We start from the raw sequence: 19,786 nt of genomic DNA on the forward strand, positions 1-19,786 counted from the left end.
GCGCTCATATCGCTTTATTGGCCGAGGGAGCTGGCATACAGCTTTCGGGTCATGTGGCCAGCATGACTAAGTCTCTTCTGGCAAACCAGAGCAGCGCATGGAAATGCCGTTTACCTTCCCGCCGGAGTGGTACCTATTTATCTACTTGCACTTTGATGTGCTTTCGAACTGCTAGGTGGGCAGGAGCAGGGACCGAGCAACGGGAGCTCACCCTGTCACGGGGATTCGAACCACCGACCTTCTGATTGGCAAGTCCTAGGCTCTGTGGTTTAACCCACAGCGCCACCCGCATCCCTCTACAAACAACATATACAGTTATAAAAAGCATACATTATTCAAAATTAAAAAGGTGTCATTAAATGCATTGCAGGGGCTCTGAATCTGGAACAGATGAGTAAAATTTGTCTGCATCTGGTTGTTCTCTTTTCTTCAACCAGATCTCCACACACCCTCTTTATCGCAGCATATGTTTGCAGTTGTTGACATGCTATAAATTACAACTTGGAGAGGCACTCCCACCATGGCGTCCTGTCGGAAATTGCATTCCAGTGTTTACCTTCTAAAAAAAAAGGCTTCAGGCTGTTTTTGAAGGAAACATGGCTGCTGGAGGCACTCTCGGCCAGGAAGAAATGACTTGCCCCGTTTGCCACCAACCTTTCTTGAACCCAATGATTACTGACTGTGGACACAGTTTCTGCCACGCTTGCCTCATCCAGTATTGGAGCGACTCTGATGGAGCAGGTTCTTGCCCTCAGTGCGGAAAACCTTTTAAAGAAGGCAGCTACAGGCGGAACCATGAGCTAGCAAGGCATGCAGGGGAATCCACGAAATCTAAAGAAGGGGAAGATGCGAAAAGCAAGACAGGAAGGTGTGATAAGCCGGAGGAACTCCTGGAATCCTGTGAGGGTGATGATCAAATGGTTCGAAAGAAAAAGGTAGGAAACTAGGGAGGGGAGGGAGGGAAATGAATTTGGTTTGCTTACTTTAAAAAAAGTTCAATTGATTCACATGTATCTCTTCCATAAAATTTATGTATACAAACCAGAAAGCAGTTAACAAAAATAATAAAACAATAAAGTTATCGATAAAAGCAGTTAAACAGCATTTAAAACATTCAAAAAGTAATTAAAATCTGCAATAAGCTGAAAACAGAATAAAGCATATGCCACCCTCTGCTTGCTCATAATTTACCTGCGATGGGACCACGCTTTACCTTGGTCTTTTAGGAACACAAAGTGACACTGTACAATGTTATAAATGAGACTCTCCCCTACTGATGGACTTGGGAAATTGTTGTCACCAAATCAACTAGGGTTGCTAGGTCAGGAGCATCTCAGACCCTGAAATTTCAAGGCCCAGACCTGAGACCTAAGGGAACCCCCTGTTGATGTCATGGGGGCAGGCCCTGGAGACGGAGGTTAATTGGGAGAAGGGATTGGAGGAGGGCAGCCTCCTCACTGAGCGTCTGTGCTATGATTTGCAACTGGCTCCTGTTGCGTTTGCAAAGTAAAGGAAGGATTGGACCCTGATTAAAAATCAAGACACGAGGCTTTGACCAGCAAGGCTCTCGGAGAAAAGTGCGTCCACCACACCCCTCACCAGGCCATTTTATTAGCAAAAGAATCTTTTACACAGTGCTCGTAAGAACCAATCATATTTCCTCTGAGCATTTCATTAAACCCCACCTGGGGAAAAAGTTACACTACAACACTAATTAGCATGCATATATTTTGGGGTAAATATGTTGAGAACTACAAAGGGGTAGTAAATAACTTGAGAACTACAAAGGGGTGGTAAATAAGTTGAGAACTACAAAGGGGTGCATCTGGCAACCCCAGAGCTGAGAAATAAACATGATAAGAAGGATGGCCAGAAAGACCAGATCACTACCACCTTCATGTGAGATCTGTTTCCTGGCTCCAAGATTAACATTTTAAGATTATATATAAGAAACTACATCAAAGAACTTGCCCACAATCTTTATGGCCCAGGATGCCTGCCTGGCGAAGCAACTGCTGTGTACTGCTGCGTACGTGACGTGAGGAGAGAGAAAAGGGCAGTAGAGTCAAAAGGGCATGAAAAGGGCACGAATGTCGAATCTTATAGGATTTAATCAGAAATTATCGTCAATATATCAAACCCAGTCAACACAATATCTTCATTGTGGACACGATGGCTTGATGTATATTTCATAATTCCTCATGGTAATCCCATCTGACCACTACAGGCTCCTACTGGGTTGAGGCTTGCAAGTTAGATGCACAAAATTCTTAATTACTATTAATAATGCATAGTAGAGGAAATTGCATACGAAAGTATGTATATTGGAGAAAATGTGCTGTAAAATGCTGGTGAATTTTCATGAGCTGCTCTTTTTTATTTATTTAATAAATTGGCAAAGTGGTTCAGAAATGTGACAAATTGAACATAAGTTTGGGGGGGGGGAGAAAAACACCAGAATGCACAGATTCATTCATCCCTAATGAAGGAAGGTGAGGACAGGTGACCCCACCTAGGCCCAAAGTCACCCCCCCAAAGCAGGCTCAAAGCTTCTCAAAGCTTTTCAAAAGGCATTAGCTAAGCATCTGCTCATTTGCTCTGCTGTTGCAAGGCAAACCGTTACTTTTATCAGGACAAGAGAGCTTCAAAAAGGCTAATAGACTCTGTCAGAGCAGGCCTACCCGAGGGCAAAGCCTTAAAAGGCTACACTACTTCTAGATCACACAAATGACACCTTGGCCTACAAAGCCTCAGCAGTGGTGTTATGTACTGAAGTTCTCACCCTGGGCCAGCAGGGGGATACTGTAGATAGTTTTCACTCAGGTCCACATATGCAAATAAGGGATTGAAAGTGACGTTCAGTGATTGGATAGTTACAGAAAATGGTTACTGTTGTGTTGTAGTGGAGATCTATATAAGCAGGCTGGTTGAACCCTTCAGTTCAGTTCTGTTCTGGCCTGTGAATAAACAAGAGCTGTTTGAAGAATCACTGTGTCGTCTGATATGTTCACCCACAACTTAACAGGTGGTATTGTATCTTTCTGGTCAATTACTCTGGTTGTGTAGAAGAACTCAGCTGTTACATTTCCATGTTGGGGGGGGGGAGGAAATGAAGGAGTGGATGGAATTGTACTTCTAAATCAATAACTTTACTAAGAAACATCTGATTTTTTTAATATTTATAAGGGAACCATGATACCGAAAGGGACGTCCACACTGCTTGTAGTTATGGAAGAAGACATTAAGTGCCCTATTTGCATAGACTACTTCACAGGCATTGTGACTCTAGATTGTGGCCATAACTTTTGTAAGGCCTGCATCAACCATCACTGTGATACATGGAAGGAAATAGGTCCACCGGAATGTCCTATCTGCCGAACCAAGATTCAGAAAGGGAGTTACCGGCCAAACTGGCTGCTGACCAGCATTTTAGAAAACTTCAAACGCTTCAAAGAAGAACTGTGTGACAGACACAAGGAAAAACTTCTACTGTTCTGCAAAGAAGACAGAGAATTGCTATGTTCCAAGTGTGAACATTCGCCACAGCACAGCCAGCACTCAGTGGTTCTCCTGGAGCATATTGAACAGGTAGGAACTACGGTAGTCTAGATAAGCCCCAACAAACATTGTGTCTTCCAGATGTTTTGCAATGCAGATCTCCGACCAAAAACAAAATAGGTTACAGAATGCATATACATATGAGGGGAAAATGCAATGCATTTATTGGTGAAAATAAAATGCAAAATTATGTTGTATTAGGGAGAAATGAGTTCCAAAAAATTTCCTATATGGAGAGCAGTTCTGTCCATCCCACCCGCCAGTTTAGATATTTGTCCTTTAAATTTTTTTGCACTCCAGGTTCCATGGAAATCTTTGCCACCCTAATGGTGATAGGAAGGGAGTTGAATCCTGTGTTGTAGCTGTTATCCCCTGCCCAACCCCCATGGCTCAAGTTTGACAAGTGGGTAGGATCACCTGACATAATTAGGAGCTGCTAGACCCATACCAAAAGGGACGCAGGTGGCGCTGTGGGTTAAACCGCAGAGCCTAGGACTTGCTGATCAGAAGGTCGGTGGTTCGAATCCCCGTGACAGGGTGAGCTCCCGTTGCTCGGTCCCTGCTCCTGCCAACCTAGCAGTTCGAAAGCACGTCAAAGTGCAAGTAGATAAATAGGTACCGCTCCGGTGGGAAGGTAAATGGTGTTTCCGTGCGCTGCTCTGGTTTGCCAGAAGCGGCTTAGTCATGCTGGCCACATGACCTGGAAGCTGTACGCCGGCTCCCTCGGCCAATAAAGCGAGATGAGCGCTGCAACCCCAGAGTTGGTCACAACTGGACCTAATGGTCAGAGGTCCCTTTACCTTTACTTAGACTCATACCTGAACCTCAGCTGACTATTATCAAGTCTCTTCTCTCCGGACATCTTCTTGAGAGGAGGATTTTACTCCTGAGGAGTCCTTTCCAGTAACTGACCACTGATGGGAATGGGCTGGCTTTGTAGTGGGCACTGCCTTTCTCTAGGGCTCAGGACTCATTTGGCTTCAGTGTCAGAGGACTAACCTTGGTTGTGAACAGCCCCTACTTAGTCTTGTCTGAGGACCCCAACTCCCTGCCCCCAGATGGAGCCTGATTCAGAACTTGGTGTAGGGCTCCCCCAGCAGGGACATGACAAGGTGAGATTCACTCCACCCCCGCTTTTAGTCTGAAGTGGTACAGTCAAACCTCGGTTGTCGAATGTAATCCATTCCAGAAGACCGTTCGACTTCCAAACGGAGAGCCAGTGTGGTGTAGTGGTTAAGAGCGGTAGTCACGTAATCTGGGGAACCGGGTTCGCATCTCCGCTCCTCCACATGCAGCTGCTGGGTGACCTTGGGCCAGTCACACTTCTTTGAAGTCTCTCAGCCCCACTCACCTCACAGAGTGGTTGTTGTGGGGGAGGAAGGGAAAGGAGATTGTTAGCCGCTTTGAGACTCCTGAAGGGGAGTGAAAGGTGGGATATCAAATCCAAACTCTTCTTCTTCTTCTTCTTCTTCTTCAAAATGTTCGACAACTGAGGTTCAAATGGCTGTAGGCAAAGTCAATGTAGAAAAAATATAAAAACTCTCCGGAAGCCGTTCAGCTTCTGAAAATTGTTCAAAAACCAGAGCAGTTACATCTGGGTTTTCGGCATTCAGGAGCCAAAACATACGATAATGGAGGTGTTCAGGAACCAAGGTTTGACTGTACAAACCAGGTTTTTTTTTAAAAAAAATAAGAAATAAAATAAAAATGTACACCCCATTCCCAAGACCATTCCATTGTAACTATCCAACCTCCCAAAATTTGAACACCTCTTGCGATGGTTTGACCCTTTTCCGTTTTAACAGTAAATATTCTACAAATACATTCCATAGCTCCTCAAAATAATCTCTCCTGCATATTCCCTGTTTTACCTGACAAGGTGAGATTCAAGATGAAGATATATACCACAAAAGCAATGAGGAACCTGCTGTGGCCCTTCTGTCACCAGATACTGATGTGGACTCCTCTTATACATAAAGACCTAACTGCCTAACTGCCCTGAGGTTTACCAATAGGGATGCGGGTGGCGCTGTGGTCTAAACCACTGAGCCTCTTGGGCTTGCTGATCAGAAGGTTGGCAGTTTGAATCCCCACGACGGAGTGAGCTCCTGTTGCTCTGTCCCAGCTCCTGCCAACCTAGCAGTTCGGAAGCACACCAGTGCAAGTAGATAAATAGGTACCACTGTAGTGGGTAGGTAGTGGTGTTTCCGTGCTCTCTGGTTTCCGTCACAGTGTTCTCTTGCGCCAGAAGCAGTTTAGTCCTGCTGGCCACATGACCTGGAAAGCTGTCTGTGGACAAACGCCGGCTCCCTCGGCCTTTGACTGGACTTAACTGTCCAGGGGTTCCTTACCTTTACCTTTAAACCTGCAGTTTACCACTGCCTGTTTACAGATTCCCTCCCACTTGAAAGCCATGACACGTTGGCAAGGGACACTTTGGGATGTGTCTCTTTTCAAGCATTTAATGCAACACAGAAGGGTTGTTAGAGGCCAAACTAAACAGGATGGACAAAGTACAGTTCCTGTATTATCAGCCATGTAAATAAAGTGATGTTAATGACAGACCTCCAACTGCTCGTGTTTACTTACAGAGAATCTGTCACAGATTGGTGAACCTTTGAGGATGCATTCAATGATTCAGTTATTAGGCAGTGTCCCTGCTCAGTTTTCCTTATAATATGCGACTGAAGTGTTCACATAACATTGCACAGGTTTTGTTGGAGGTGATCAAAGTCATTTTATTATAAAACCAATAAAATATTCCACAAAAAAGGGACACATCCTAGGACAGGAGAAGGGTAGTGGAGGATATGTCCTGGGGCCAAAGAGAGCTTCCCAGAGGGCTGCATTTGGCCCCTGGGCCTGCATGTCCCCACACTTGCCCCAGGACCTAGGGAATAAAGAAGAGAAGATCCCTCAAGACTGGTGAATCATTCACTGCTTAGCTCATAATGTGGAGTTTAGGAGAATTCCCATGTTCCCTGGCCAGCAGAAGCGTCACACATCCAGGATTTTCATCTGAGCCAGAGAATAATTTTGTGGTTCTACGTTTTCTTTCCTGAGCCTGAGAAGAAATTCACTGGTACAGTCATACCTCGGGTTGAATGTGCTTCAGGTTGAGCGCTTTTGGGTTGCGCTCCGTGGCAACCCGGAAGTAATGGAGCACGTTACTTCTGGGTTTTGCCGCTCGTGCATGCGCAGACACTCAAAATGATGTCACACGCATGCATGGAAGTGGCAAAACGCGACCCACAGATGCGCTGTCGCGTCTTATGTTCTATTCAAACTCATTCTATGTTCTGTCCCTGTAGCTGAGACCTCATTTATCTTGTTCTCTCTTTCAGGGGATCAGAAGGAACTTGAACAGGTATGTAACTCTTTCTTGTCACATACAAACACACACACACACACACACACACAACTACAGAACAGGTTCTCTTTCACTGAAAACAACATGTTCTTACAAGTATGACAACAAATTCTGCTATGTACAATCAACATTGAAAGCAAGGGTGGGAAATCTTTTTCTAATACCCTTTTAACCTTGACAACATTGATTTACCCTTACAACCTTTTACATGTAAAACATAAATTTGGAAATTGAGTAATGGGTCTGTGCCTTTGGACACCTCTTACGATCTTGTAGTCAATTGTGCATGGTCTGAAGATCAAGAACAGGTTATTGTCTATGTCTGGATAGAACTGGAGTCCATTTTTAATCACGATGTTGGACTGAATCTTTCAACACTGCACTGATTTTGTGACTTCTTAGAATTCCTGAGCAGTACCAGGAAATCTCCCTCAAATGTAACCCCTGCTTTCTCCTCTGGTCAATTTCACTCTGAAGTGTGAGGCATGGGGAATGATATTGAGTTGGGGAACCTTTGGATTTCCAGATGTTTTTAGACTACAGCTGTCATCATCTCTGACCCCTGGCAGGGCAACTGGGGCTAATAAGAGTTGGACAGAGCGATGGGTTGCTCATTCCTGGTCTAGAGGGTTCACTAGATTGAAATGTTCTTGGGAGAGAGACCTCCAGGCTCAAAATGTCAGACTGGGACTCTTATCTGTGAATGTATCTGCGGGAAATTGCAGTCAAGCATAACTAGCAAGCATAGGGCTAGTTAGTGCATGAAGGGGTTAAAACCACAGAGTTAGATTCCTACACTCAGCTAGGTCATGTCCCCTCTCCTCAGGAGAGGAAGGAAGTGAAGCCTTCCCTCCCTCCCTCCCTAGCTCTCCATGCAATGTAACTGACCAAGGAGGATGTGCCTAAGCTTGTTCTCCAAGCTTAGAACACATGCTTGAAGCTACCGTGTCTTTCGCTCTATAAGATGCACCTAGTTTTTAGAGGAGGAAAACAAGGAAAAAAATATTCTGAATCAAATTTTGTTGAAGAAAGCAATGCAAAGCTTCAGCGAAAGCAACGCAAAGCCTCTTCAGCGCAACGGGAGGAACGTTCCCGCTGCCCTGAAGAGGCTTCGCACGGCTATCCCAGAAGCCAGAACAGCAAGAGAGATCGCTACGCAGCAATCCCTCTTGCTGTTTTGGCTTCAGCGATAGCTGCGCAGCCTGCATTCGCTCCACAAGACGCACACACATTTCCCCTTACTTTTTAGGAGGGAAAAAGTGCATCTTACAGAGTGAAAAATACGGTATCTTGCTGTATTTTCTACACAGAACAACACATGTATCAGACTTTTGAATAGGTAAGTAAATAATTTTAAACTTAGCAGTGTGTGGTGTGTTCAATGAGGTCTGTTGCTTCAGCGGACTAAACAGAACTTTTAAACAGGATTAACAGTCTATTCCTATGCTGTACTGCTGCGCAAGTTGGGACTTGATTTTAAATTCTGCTGGGGCTTTCTGTGTGCTAGCCCTGTGTTTTGAATCTAGCCACCTAGTCAGTTCTTTTGTTGTTCACCCACACAAGTGAGTCCACAGGGATTCATATATTAATTCCCCCACAGCATCTTCTCTTTGTATGTTCTTACTACACATTTGTATGGGAGGGCAAGGGGATTGTTGAGTACTGAAAGCTGTCCATCTTCCCTTCCAGGTCCAAAGATGAGGAGGAAGTGGGGCATGACTTGGTTAATCACCCCAACAGTTGCTCACCGGAAAAAATTGCTCTGATCAAGATTACGGGAAAATGGGAAGGTATTGGGGGCAAACAAGGGAGCGGGAAAATACGTTGAACTCAGAGACTTGCTAGTGCTCAGGGGCATGGCAAGGGGTGTGTGTGTGGGTGCGGTCCGTCCTGGGTGTCATGCCTAGGGTGTGTGTGACAAAACCCGCCTCCCAGGTGGATTGGCATGTTGGCGCTCGCACCCCCGGTGGGTGGATTTTCGTGATTGGCCAAGACCTCTGACCTGCATCAGAACGCCATCATGCACTGAACTGTGATGCATTACAATAGGCACTCTAGACTCCCTTATGTTATTAAGGCTAGCCAATTGATCAATCAATTCCTGCAAAGGGGCTCCATCCAGTTGCTCCATTTGACACCCAGCTTCTAGCAAATGATGCCCAAACTGATCCCTAATACCCAATCCATCTAGTCCTGTTCTCAACAGTAGTTGACATCTAGTCCTGTTCTCATTAGAAGCCTAGTTGGGGGAAAAACCATAGCTCAGAGCTAGAGCATCTGCCTTGAATGCAAAAGGTTCCAGGTTCAATTCTCAGCATCTCTAGGTAGAGCTGGGGAAGAGACAACCCTGTTTGGAACTCCAGAGAACTGCTGAATAGACGAGACTGTGCTGTATGGACCAAGGTATAAGGCACCTTCCTCTGTTTCCATCCATGCACATCTCCTTCCAGGAGCGCCTTCCGGGGGTGTGGCCTGGGGAGGAGGCGTGGCCTAGAGAGAACCTTGAGGACCAGTTCAAGAGGACCTTGGGTCTCAGTTCTGCACCTGTAAGACAGGTCTCTGATTAGATCGAGCTGGGCTTGTTTTTACGTTCATCAAATCTCCACTTTCCTTCTGTCCTGCAGGAAGTATAATTCTGGATCCAAGCACAGCATATCCATACCTCATTGTGTCTGATGACCTGAAAAGCGTGAGATGGGGAGATGGAAAGCAGGACGTGCCCACGAGCCTTGAGAGGTTTCACTTAGATCCCTGTGTCCTGGGCTGCGAGAGATTTGTTTCAGGAAAACATTGGTGGGAGGTGGAGGTGGGGATGGAGGTTGAGGAGGAAGAGGCTGAGTGGGCTGTGGGGGTTGTACGAGAATCTTTCCAGAGGAATGCAAAGAGCAGCCTTAGTCCTTATTGTGGGATCTGGGCTGTGGGAAAGGAGAGGAATTCTGGCCATGGCTCATTGAGTGACTCTCTTCCGTCCCGTTGCCTCTGGGCTTTTACTTCTCCCAAGTGGACCATGTTGAGACTGGCACGTCTTCCCAGGAAGATCAAGGTGTCCCTGGATTATGAAAAGGGAGTTGTGGAGTTTTTCGATGCTGATTTGGACAAACCGATCTTCAAATTCTGTTCAGCCTTTTTTAACAGGGAGATGGTCATTCCCTATTTGCGGGTAGAACGTGGTGTCACCCTGAAATGCTCTTGAGGAGAAAGCCACATCTCTGCGGCAATGGGGCAAATGGTTCTCACGAATGACTACTGGTTCCTGAACATGCATTGCTGAATCTTTTATCTGCGGGCCAGGAGTTGGGATGTGTCTTGCCAAAGGCAAGGCGCTTCTTTTAAAATTCAGAAGCAATACAGAATACACAAGTGAGTGGGAAGATTAAAGGTTTTATTCCAAAACAGCAAGCAATGTATACATACCAAGCAAGCACTTCAATCTGCCAATTGGAAGCCCTCAAGAAGCAGTGAAGCAACCCCCCTCCCCCGGTAGCCTCAGTTGACACAGCCCTGTGGACGATGCACGAGCTTCAGAGAAACTCTGCCCAAACCGTCAGATTTTATGGACAAACCTGTGCAGCTTTCAAGCAGTTCAAGACATGAAATTGCACAAAAATGGGATAAATATAAGAGATATGTACAAAAATATACAGTGCTTTTTCGTCTATGGCAGCATTTGATTGACTTTGGATAAAGAACTATATGAGAAATAAGAGCAATGGCACAAATTGCTATAAGAATGTATTAGAGAACATAGAAAGAATAGATTAATAATGGTAGGTACACTATTAGAATAAAATCATACAACGAGAATTGACAGGAAGTCCAAAGTCTTTATGATATTTTTTGTGAATAATCTTTGCTAATAGTCTTTGTTAATAATCACATAAAAAGTAGCATAAATACAGCTGAAGCTTAAGGTTCATAATTATGTAAGAAAGGATAAGTATATAGTTTTTTTTTCATTTTTTGTGTACATGATTGAAATTTCAATTTACTTTAAGAGATGCACTATATATATGTAATGTAATGTAAGACTATTAATAAAGCTTGTTACATGTTTAAAAACAAACAAAAAGAAAAATATTTTCCACCTCTGAGTGATTTATTGGTTTTGGGTCACCCCAGTCCTAGGGGGTCTTCAACCATTTCACTAGTTTAAAACATATAAAGGTTAAATAACGTAAGCAGATTAAAAAAAAATCCCTCAAATTTCTTAGCATCTGGATAGGTAAAGGTAAAGGTACCCCTGACCATTAGGTCCAGTCGTGGCCGACTCTGGGGTTGTGGCGCTCATTTCGCTTTATTGGCCGAGGGAGCCGGCGTACAGCTTCCGGGCCATGTGGCCAGCATGACTAAGCCGCTTCCGGCGAACCAGAGCAGCGCACGGAAATGCCGTTTATCTTTCCGCTGGAGTGGTACCTATTTATTTACTTGCACTTTGTGCTTTCGAGCTGCTAGGTGGGCAGGAGCAGGGACCAAGCAACGGGAGCTCACCCCGTCACGGGGATTCGAACCGGCAACCTTCTGATCGGCAAGTCCTAGGCTCTGTGGTTTAACCCACAGCGCCACCCACGTCTTGTAAGCATCTGGATAGGCTTGTCTAAACAGGAATGTTTTTAGCAGGCAGCAAAAAGAGTGTCTTCAAGGCACTTGCTTGATCTCAATAGGCAGGGAGTTCCAAAGTGTGAGAGCTGCCACAATAAACAATCAAGTTCTTATAAATGTGGAGTGGACATTATGTGGCAACTCTTTAGTAGGGCCAATTCTGCTGATCAAAATGGTCAAGTGCAGACTCTCCAAGTGTCCATATTTTCCAGGGACGTCCCTGATTTAGAGAAGCTGTTCCGGTTTCTGATTTGATCCCAAAATTTCTCACTTTTCCTTAGGATGTTCCTGTTTTCATCAGAGAAATGATGGAGGGTATGGAGTTATGTAATCCCGAGACAAAGAGATAATTAACTATACAACCTTTAGAAGACATCTGAAGGCAGCCCTATATGGAGAAGTTGTTCAATGTTTTATTATGTTTTTATATAGGTTAGAAGCTGCCCAGAGTAGCTGGGACAACTCAGTCAGATCAACGAGATACAAATAAAATAATAATAATAATAATAATAATAATAATAATAATAATAATAATAATAATGGTGTAGGACGTCTCCACCCCCATCGTTCACTGAGATCCAGCGCCGAGGGCCTTCTGGCGTTTCCCTCATTGCAAGAAGTGAGGTTACAGGGAACCAGTCAGAGGACCTTTTTGGTAGTGGCGCCTGCCCTGTGGAACGCCCTCCTATCAGATGTTAAGGAAATAAGCAGCCATCTTATCTTTAAAAGACATCTGAAGGAAGCTCTGTTTAGGGAAGTTTTTAATATTTAATTCTGTATTGTTTTCAACACTTGATTGGGAGCCACTCAGAGTGGCTGGGGAAACTCAGCCAGATGGGCGGGGTATAAATAATAAAATTATTTCTTCTTCTTCTTCTTCTTCTTCTTCTTCTTCTTCTTCTTCTTCTTCTTCTTCTTCTCCTCCTCCTCCTCCTCCTCCTCCTCCTCCTCCTCCTCCTCCTCAAAGAATTGTTGTAGTTCATTGGTTCAGCATCTGTTTTGCATTCAGAAGACCCCAGATTTAATCCCTGGTATCTTCATGTAGGCTCTGGAAGGACTCCCTGTCTGAAAACCTAGAAAGCTACTACCACTCGGTATAGACACCCCTGAGCTAGTTGGATCAGTGGTCTGACTCAGAATAAGGCAGCTTCTTATGTTTCTGGCTAGGAAACAAACATTTGTATGCCCACAGCCTGAAGGGATTCATTTGCATCCAGACTTTGCCTCTGCTCCACCTCTGAAATTCTACCTCTTAAATGTGCTTAAAGATTTCTGTGGGGCTGGGAGCTGTACTAAGGTTGAAAAGGCTGGTTGCTCCGTAAATGCTGCTAGACCATGGTTCTGCTAGCACCAGCTCTATGGTTTCTGGGTCTTTTCTTAGCAGGTACTGGCAATCTCCTGGAATCTACAGATTCAGTTCTAGACGCCTTGGCAGAGACTTAGGTCTTATTGCCTTGCCATATGGAGAATTACACACGGACAAGGACTGCAAACTGGATCTGCGGTTGGATAGGGGACAATCTCTGCAATCCCATCCTTGCTACTCAGATGGAGACATTGGGCTGGAGCCAAACTTTTCCGTTGAAATCAGTGGAACTTAAGTTGAACTTATCCCATTGATTTCTATACTCTGCAGGAGAGGACCTCTGCAGATACCATCTTATCAGTAGGTCTGCTCCATATAACATGGGAACAGGGCCTTTAGTGTGGTGGCACCTGCCTTTGGAATCCCCTCTCATTAAATATCAGACAGGTGCCACCTCTGTTGCCATTTTGGTGCCTGCAGAAGACCTCCCTCTTCCAACAGGGCTTTTGGGTGGAGATCTTTCCCAGTCCACATCTGTCCTGGAATTACGTTAACATGTTTTATTGCTTGTGTGTTTGCCGCCCTTTGAGAGGGAGGGTGGGCGACAAATCAAATAGATTTCAGTGGGACATATGTTCAGCTAACTTAACATGGATCCAGCCTCTGATGTTTGTAGAAAGCTGCATCTCTGTGGACAGCGACGTGACCCACCTCAGGGTTATGGAATGAAAGACTCGAAGTTCACAGGCTCACCCAAGGGTCACCAGCATGTTCTGTACCTGCTGTTCTGCCTTAAAAACAACCTGCTGATGTCTCTGTGTTGTGTTTGTGTCTTCGAACCACAGGCAATGCAGAAGTGATGCTGAACCAGCCTAGCTCTATGCTGGCACCCCTAGGAAATGTCACTCAGCTCCCCTGCACCCTGTCCGGCGACAGCATCACAACCATCGCAAGCCACACCATCGTCTGGCTCCAGCGGAAGCACCAGGGCTCTCCCAAACGCATTTTGTATTACAAAGATGAATCGAACCAACATAAAGGTTCGGGGGTCCCTGATCGCTTTTCTGCTTTCAAAGATGCCCAAAGCAGCACCTGCTACCTCGCTATCTCTGGGGTCCAGGCAGAGGATGACGGCATCTATTACTGCCTGACATCGGCCGGGGGAGAATACCACAGTGCTTTAGCTTAAGGGAGAACCAAGACCAAAACTCCATCCCATCCCCTTGGGGAATAGGCTATAGACACAGCTGATAAGGAAGTCAATCCGGCAGATGGATTTGCATGAAGACACTTGTCAGAGTCTAGATTCTATTTTTGTAGTTTGGGCAGTGAACAAAAACCCCCAAAACCATGATTGTGTTTCAGTTCCCACTTGTATAGACCAATAGCAAATCCCTTCTCTCTGATTTCAGATCCTTAGGTAGCTAAATGTCGCCATCTACAGAGAAGGAGGAGCTCCTTGGAGGCTTGGGGGTGGGGAGGAGGAATCTAAAGGTTTGCAGAAGTACAAAATGTGGTGAGCCAGTGTGGTTTGGTGGTTAGGGCTCAGACTAGGACCTTGGAAATCAGGGTTCAAGTCCCCCTAGGACACTAAGTGGAGTAGGTTAGGTCAGAAGACAGAGACTGGCCCAACCTCACAGGGTTGTTGTGAGAATAAAACAGAGAAGTGTGTAGTATAATAATAATAATAATAATAATAATAATAATAATAATTTATTATTTATACCCCGCCCATCTGGCTGGGTTTCCTCAGCCACTCTGGGAGGCTTCCAATCGAGTGTTAAAAACAAAACAGCATCAAATATTAAAAACTTCCCTAAACAGGGCTGCCTTCAGATGTCTTTTAAAGAAAAGATAGCTGCTTATTTCCTTCACATCTGAAGGGAGGGCGTTCCACAGGGTGGGCACCACTACCGAGAAGGCCCTCTGTCTGGTTCCCTGTAACCTCACTTCTCGCAGGGACGGAACTACCAGAAGGCCCTCGGTGCTGGATCTCAGTGTCCGGGCTGAACGATGGGGGTGGAGACACTTCTTCAGGTATACAGGACCGAGGCCATTTATGATACTCTGAGTGCTTTAGAGGAAAGGTGGAGTGTTAATGTAATCAATACCCCAAAGAAAACAGTCTTTTTTTGTAGGGGGATGCGTAAAAGTGAGCTTTGGGAGAGGAACGGAATGGAGTAGCTTTGGAAAGGTTGGGGCCGACTGGAACCCTGAACAGGAGCATTCCACGCTGCAACGGGTCCCCCATCATAAATTTGGTGATATAAAAGATGAGGGAATAGTACTGTTAGCAGGATCTGTCTTTGGTTGGATAGTAAACTAGGTGAATAGGGATGGAGGAGAAATCAATTGAATTCACATTTAAAATTGGACCTACCAAATTCAGCCTTCTTGAAGCAATATGTGAACTGGAATCCAGTCATCCTTTGGAATTCGCAATTCACCACTTATCCCAAGTTTGAGATGAGATTTTCCAAACAAAAATGTTTACAAAAATGCATACGTTACCAAGTGTGCATAAAAATGAATATATTATTGAAAATAACATGCAATCCTATTATATGAGGGGAAAGCACTAGCACAGGGGTCACCAAACTTTTTCAGCAGCGGGCCGGTTCTCTGGTCCTCAGACCTTGTGGGGGGCCAGACTATATTTTGAAAAAAAATATGAATGAATTCCTATGCCCCACAAATAACCCAGAAATGCATTTTAAATAAAAGCACACATTCTACTCATGTAAAAGCAAGCTGATTCCCGGACCGTCTGCGGGCTGGATTTAGAAGGCGATTGGGCCAGATCCAGCCCCTGGGCCTTAGTTTGCCTACCCATGCACTAGCAAAAAACATGTACAATAGTCAGTGCTGAATCCCAAAAAAAGGTGTGCATTAGGAGAAATTCACATTAACTTACTGGCAAATTTTCATGACTTTCCAAAAAAACTGCAGAAAAGTGGAGAATTTAAGAATGGAAAAATGAGAAACTTAGAAAACCTGCCTGACTCCAACAGGGGCAAAGTGAAGACTGTAAATTCACTTTGAGAATTTTTATGGGGTGAGACATCAGTGGGATCAAAGAGTGGAACTATCTCCCTTGGGAGGCTGTGGACTCCTTGGAAGTTTTTAAGCAGAGGTGGGATGGACATCTGTCATAGATGCTTTAGCTGCATTTCAGGGGGTTGGACTAGATGATCCTTTAGGTCCCTTCCAACTATACGGTTCTATGATTCTATGAAATAAACACAATAGCGAGCCTTTTTTTAAAAAAATAATAAACTGTCGTTCGCAGACACCTGGAAACCGCGATCAAATATTTCTTCCTGCACCTGTTGTGCCCATCACCTCCCAAGGGAAATTCTGCTGCTCTGAAAGGGCGTTCAGCTTACTCAAGCTGAAAACTCCCCCCAGCTTTGCACTTAGAATTCTCACCATGAGATGGCCCTATGGTAGAATGGATGGAGAGAAAAACTCTTTTCTGAAATAGCATGGAAGAAGCCCCTTTGTAACGGCTGGGCTTTACATATAGCTTTCAGTTGTACCTGTGCATCCAGGCATGACCTAACCTCACAAAATAATCAGGATGAATCCTCAAAGAGTAACCGACATTGTGCAAACCAGCCAGGAGGAATGTTTTAGAAAGCAGGTTGTCCTTTTACTGAGTTAATCAAGGAAGGAATGGCTGCTCTGAACTTGGAACAGGGACGTCTTAAGCGGGGAATTCCAGGATCAAATCAGAAACTGGGACGGCTTCTGTAAATCCAGCACTGTCCCTGGAAAATAGGGACACTTGGAGGGTCAGGAAGGGAAGCAAAGAAGACCATTGGTGAGTTAATCCCTGCTGGAGAGGCAGAGTAAACACCTATACAGTGGTACCTCGGGTTAAGTACTTATAGTGGTACCTCGGGTTAAGTACTTAATTCATTCCGGAGGTCCGTTCTTAACCTGAAACTGTTCTTAACCTGAAGCACCACTTTAGCTAATGGGGCCTCCTGCTGCCGCTGCGCCACCAGAGCACCATTTCTGTTCTTATCCTGAAGCAAAGCTCTTAACCTGAAGCACTATTTCTGGGTTAGCAGAATCTGTAACCTGAAGCGTATGTAACCCAAGGTATCACTGTAATTTGTTCCGGAGGTCTGTTCTTAACCTGAAACTGTGCTTAACCTGAAGCACCATTTTAGCTAATGGAGCCTCCCACTGCCACCGCCGCGCCACCGGAGCACAATTTCTGTTCTCATCCTGAAGCGAAGTTCTTAACCTGAGGTACTATTTCTGGATTAGTGGAGTCTGTAACCTGAAGCGTCTGTAACCTGAGGTACCACTGTAGAGGGAAAGCCGTTCAGTGCTGGGATATCAGACTCCCCACCTTGGTGCTGACATCTTGCTGCATAAAGGACACACCCCATTACAATTGCAGCAGAAGCCTCCTCCAGTTATCCTCATCTATGATGCAGCCACGGAAAGTTTCAAGCAGGGATGAGCAACGCTGTGTCTCCCAAGATGCTCCTGGGCTCCAATTCCCATCAGCCCCAGCTGGCGCAACCAATGATCAGGAGGGGTTGGGAGTTGTTCAGCAACACCTGGAGCTCCACAGTTCCCCCACCCTTGAGACAGGGGCTTTATCTATATATGCATGCAAACACACCCACACCCATGCCAGGAATCCTACATGTTTCTTCCTTTCAAAGACTGGACCCTAGAAGGGAGCAGAAATGCAGATTTGCATAAGGAAGACCTTCCTCAGGCCTCGGGAGGGTTTAAAGGAGAAGAGCATGAGGCTCTTGGTCAGCAGAGCTGCTAGTCTGCCTTCTCCACCATGGGACTGAACCTTCTCCTCCTCGTCTTCTCGGCTTTTTGCAACGGTGAGAAATAGGCATTAGGTTTGATCAGGAGGGTTCCCCGATTAAGCAGCTGTTGACGTTGCTTTGAGCTGCTTTCCCATTTCTGCGATAGCTTCATCGCTTAGCATGGTACCTCAATCTCCAGAGACAGCAAGTGTGTGACAGTACTGCTCCCCAAAACCCTGTCTTTATCAGTACCAATAAAATCATGGGGTGCATGTCCCTTATTGACACTGGCAAGTTTCAGAGGTGAGTGATGCAATGGTTTGGTTTCCATCTTATTCCTCCCAGGTCTCAGTTCCCAGGCTGCGTTGACTCAGACAAATGGTCCCGTCTCTGTGGCCCTCAGAGGGTCAACAACCCTGTCCTGCACTCTGCAAGGCGTGGAGTTTATCAGCACAGTCCACCCATCCTGGTACCTTCAGAGAGAAGGGAAGGCTCCTCAGTTACTAATCTACAAGTCCAGAGAAAGAGGCACAGGTATCCCTGAGCGTTTTTCTGGAGAGACATATGGCAACACTGCAAAGCTAACTGTCTCCAGCATTGAGGAGAGCGACGACGGGGATTATTATTGTGCCGTGTGGCATGAAAACATGTTGCACCGTGAAGCAGTCATATGTAGAACTGGAACAACAACTCTCTGGGCCCGAAAGAGAGGTGCAGGAACAAGAGGAGTGGAGAGGAGAAAGGGGCTTGGACCTAAAATTGTTGCACGTTTAATGCACTGAAGTAGAGATTTTTGACTACAGAAGGATACTCTTTCAACTCCAGCTGTTAGCATCTACCTCAGTGTCTCCCATCGTTGGGTCTCCAGCTGTTTTTGGACTGCAACTCCCATCATCCTTAGTTGGCAAGACCAGTGGTCAGAGATGATGGGAATTGAGTGGCGAGTTCCTGTCCCCCCCCCAGGGGAAATAAAGACACACGACACAATTATTAAGGTTAATAGGCTAAATAAGACCACAACTTTATTGGTTACAGGTGATGAGCGGTATTGGCTTAGGCATTGGTCCTAACCGACTATATCCGGCTTCAGCCCGTCCGCTTGAAGTCCGGGAAGGGTTAACCAACAGTAGGGGGAGTCCTGCTGATGCACATCAACTAGGAACTCACCCTGGGGTCACCAATAGGGGGCGTGCCAGCAGGCGGTCAGCAAAGAGGGAGATCTCCGGCCGCGTCCTGCCCGATTGGCCGGCTAGGGGGTGACGTGCGTGGAGGGGCCGTGAAGCCCGCAACCCCACCTCCTCCTTAAGGCAGAAGTGGCTTTCCCTTCCAGGTCCCAGTGCCCAGCAGCAGCTCCCTGAAGCCCTCAGAGGCTGTGTCTGCAGGAGATACGGTCACCTTTTCCTGCAGATTCAGTGGTGGAACCATCACTGATGGCAACTACCCTCTCTGGGTCCAGCAGAAACTGGGGAATTCTCCACGGCTGTTGATTGACCAGACCAGCAGAAGAGCACCAGGCATCGCAGCCCGTTTCTCTGGGTCTAAGTCAGGGAACACCATGTCCCTGACCATCACAGGAGCCATGGCAGAAGACGAGGCTGATTATTACTGCACCATTAATATCCCTGGCCAGTATGTCACAGTGGTCCATGCATGTAGGGAAGCGAGACAAAAACTCTCCTAAACTGCCTTCATTAGCCTAAGGTCCTCTTGCGGTGAATGAAATCTTGAGGGAAACTTCACAGGCTGTCAGGACTCAGGAGAAAATTTACAAGCATTAGAGAATGGGCAGCAAAATTATAATTTATCCATTCATATTATGACTTTCCTATTTTATTTTCAAAACTTCAAATATGACTGAAAAATAAATCAAATGTGAGTGCTTTAAACTTTGTGAACTAAGTCCTCCTCAGAGTAAACCCACTGAAATGGATGAACCTAAGGAAGCCATGTGTATTTAATAGATCCACTTGGAATAGGACTAGCCCATTATACCGTGCTTTCTTTCTAATACAGTGGTACCTCAGGTGACATACGCTTCCAGTTACAGACTCTGCTAACCTAGAAATAGTACCTCAGGTTAAGAACTTTGTTTCAGGATGTGAACAGAAATTGTGCGGCAGCAGGGGGAGGCCCCAATAGCTAAAGTGGTGCTTCAGGTTAAGAACAGTT

General features: G+C 45.6%; 1 protein-coding gene and 1 gene segment (V, D, J or C); both read left to right on the forward strand.

The window, feature by feature from the left end:
- Positions 1 to 91: 91 nt before the first annotated feature.
- LOC128404423 (E3 ubiquitin-protein ligase TRIM11-like) lies at positions 92 to 10,934 on the forward strand. The gene is made up of 5 exons (XM_053370029.1): positions 92 to 935; positions 3,187 to 3,588; positions 6,903 to 6,925; positions 8,618 to 8,718; positions 9,553 to 10,934. Exons 1-5 carry the CDS (start codon positions 597 to 599, stop codon positions 10,119 to 10,121), a joined length of 1,434 nt encoding a protein of 477 aa, XP_053226004.1. The 5' UTR covers positions 92 to 596; the 3' UTR covers positions 10,122 to 10,934.
- Positions 10,935 to 12,660: 1,726 nt separating this feature from the next.
- LOC128404064 (pre-B lymphocyte protein 3-like) lies at positions 12,661 to 14,415 on the forward strand. The segment is given in 2 exon segments: positions 12,661 to 12,911; positions 13,679 to 14,415. Coding segments are annotated over 2 exon segments (393 nt in total).
- The last annotated feature ends 5,371 nt before the right edge of the window (positions 14,416 to 19,786 follow it).

The sequence above is a fragment of the Podarcis raffonei genome, chromosome 16 (genome assembly GCF_027172205.1).
Source record: "Podarcis raffonei isolate rPodRaf1 chromosome 16, rPodRaf1.pri, whole genome shotgun sequence".
Classification (NCBI taxonomy): domain Eukaryota; kingdom Metazoa; phylum Chordata; class Lepidosauria; order Squamata; family Lacertidae; genus Podarcis; species Podarcis raffonei.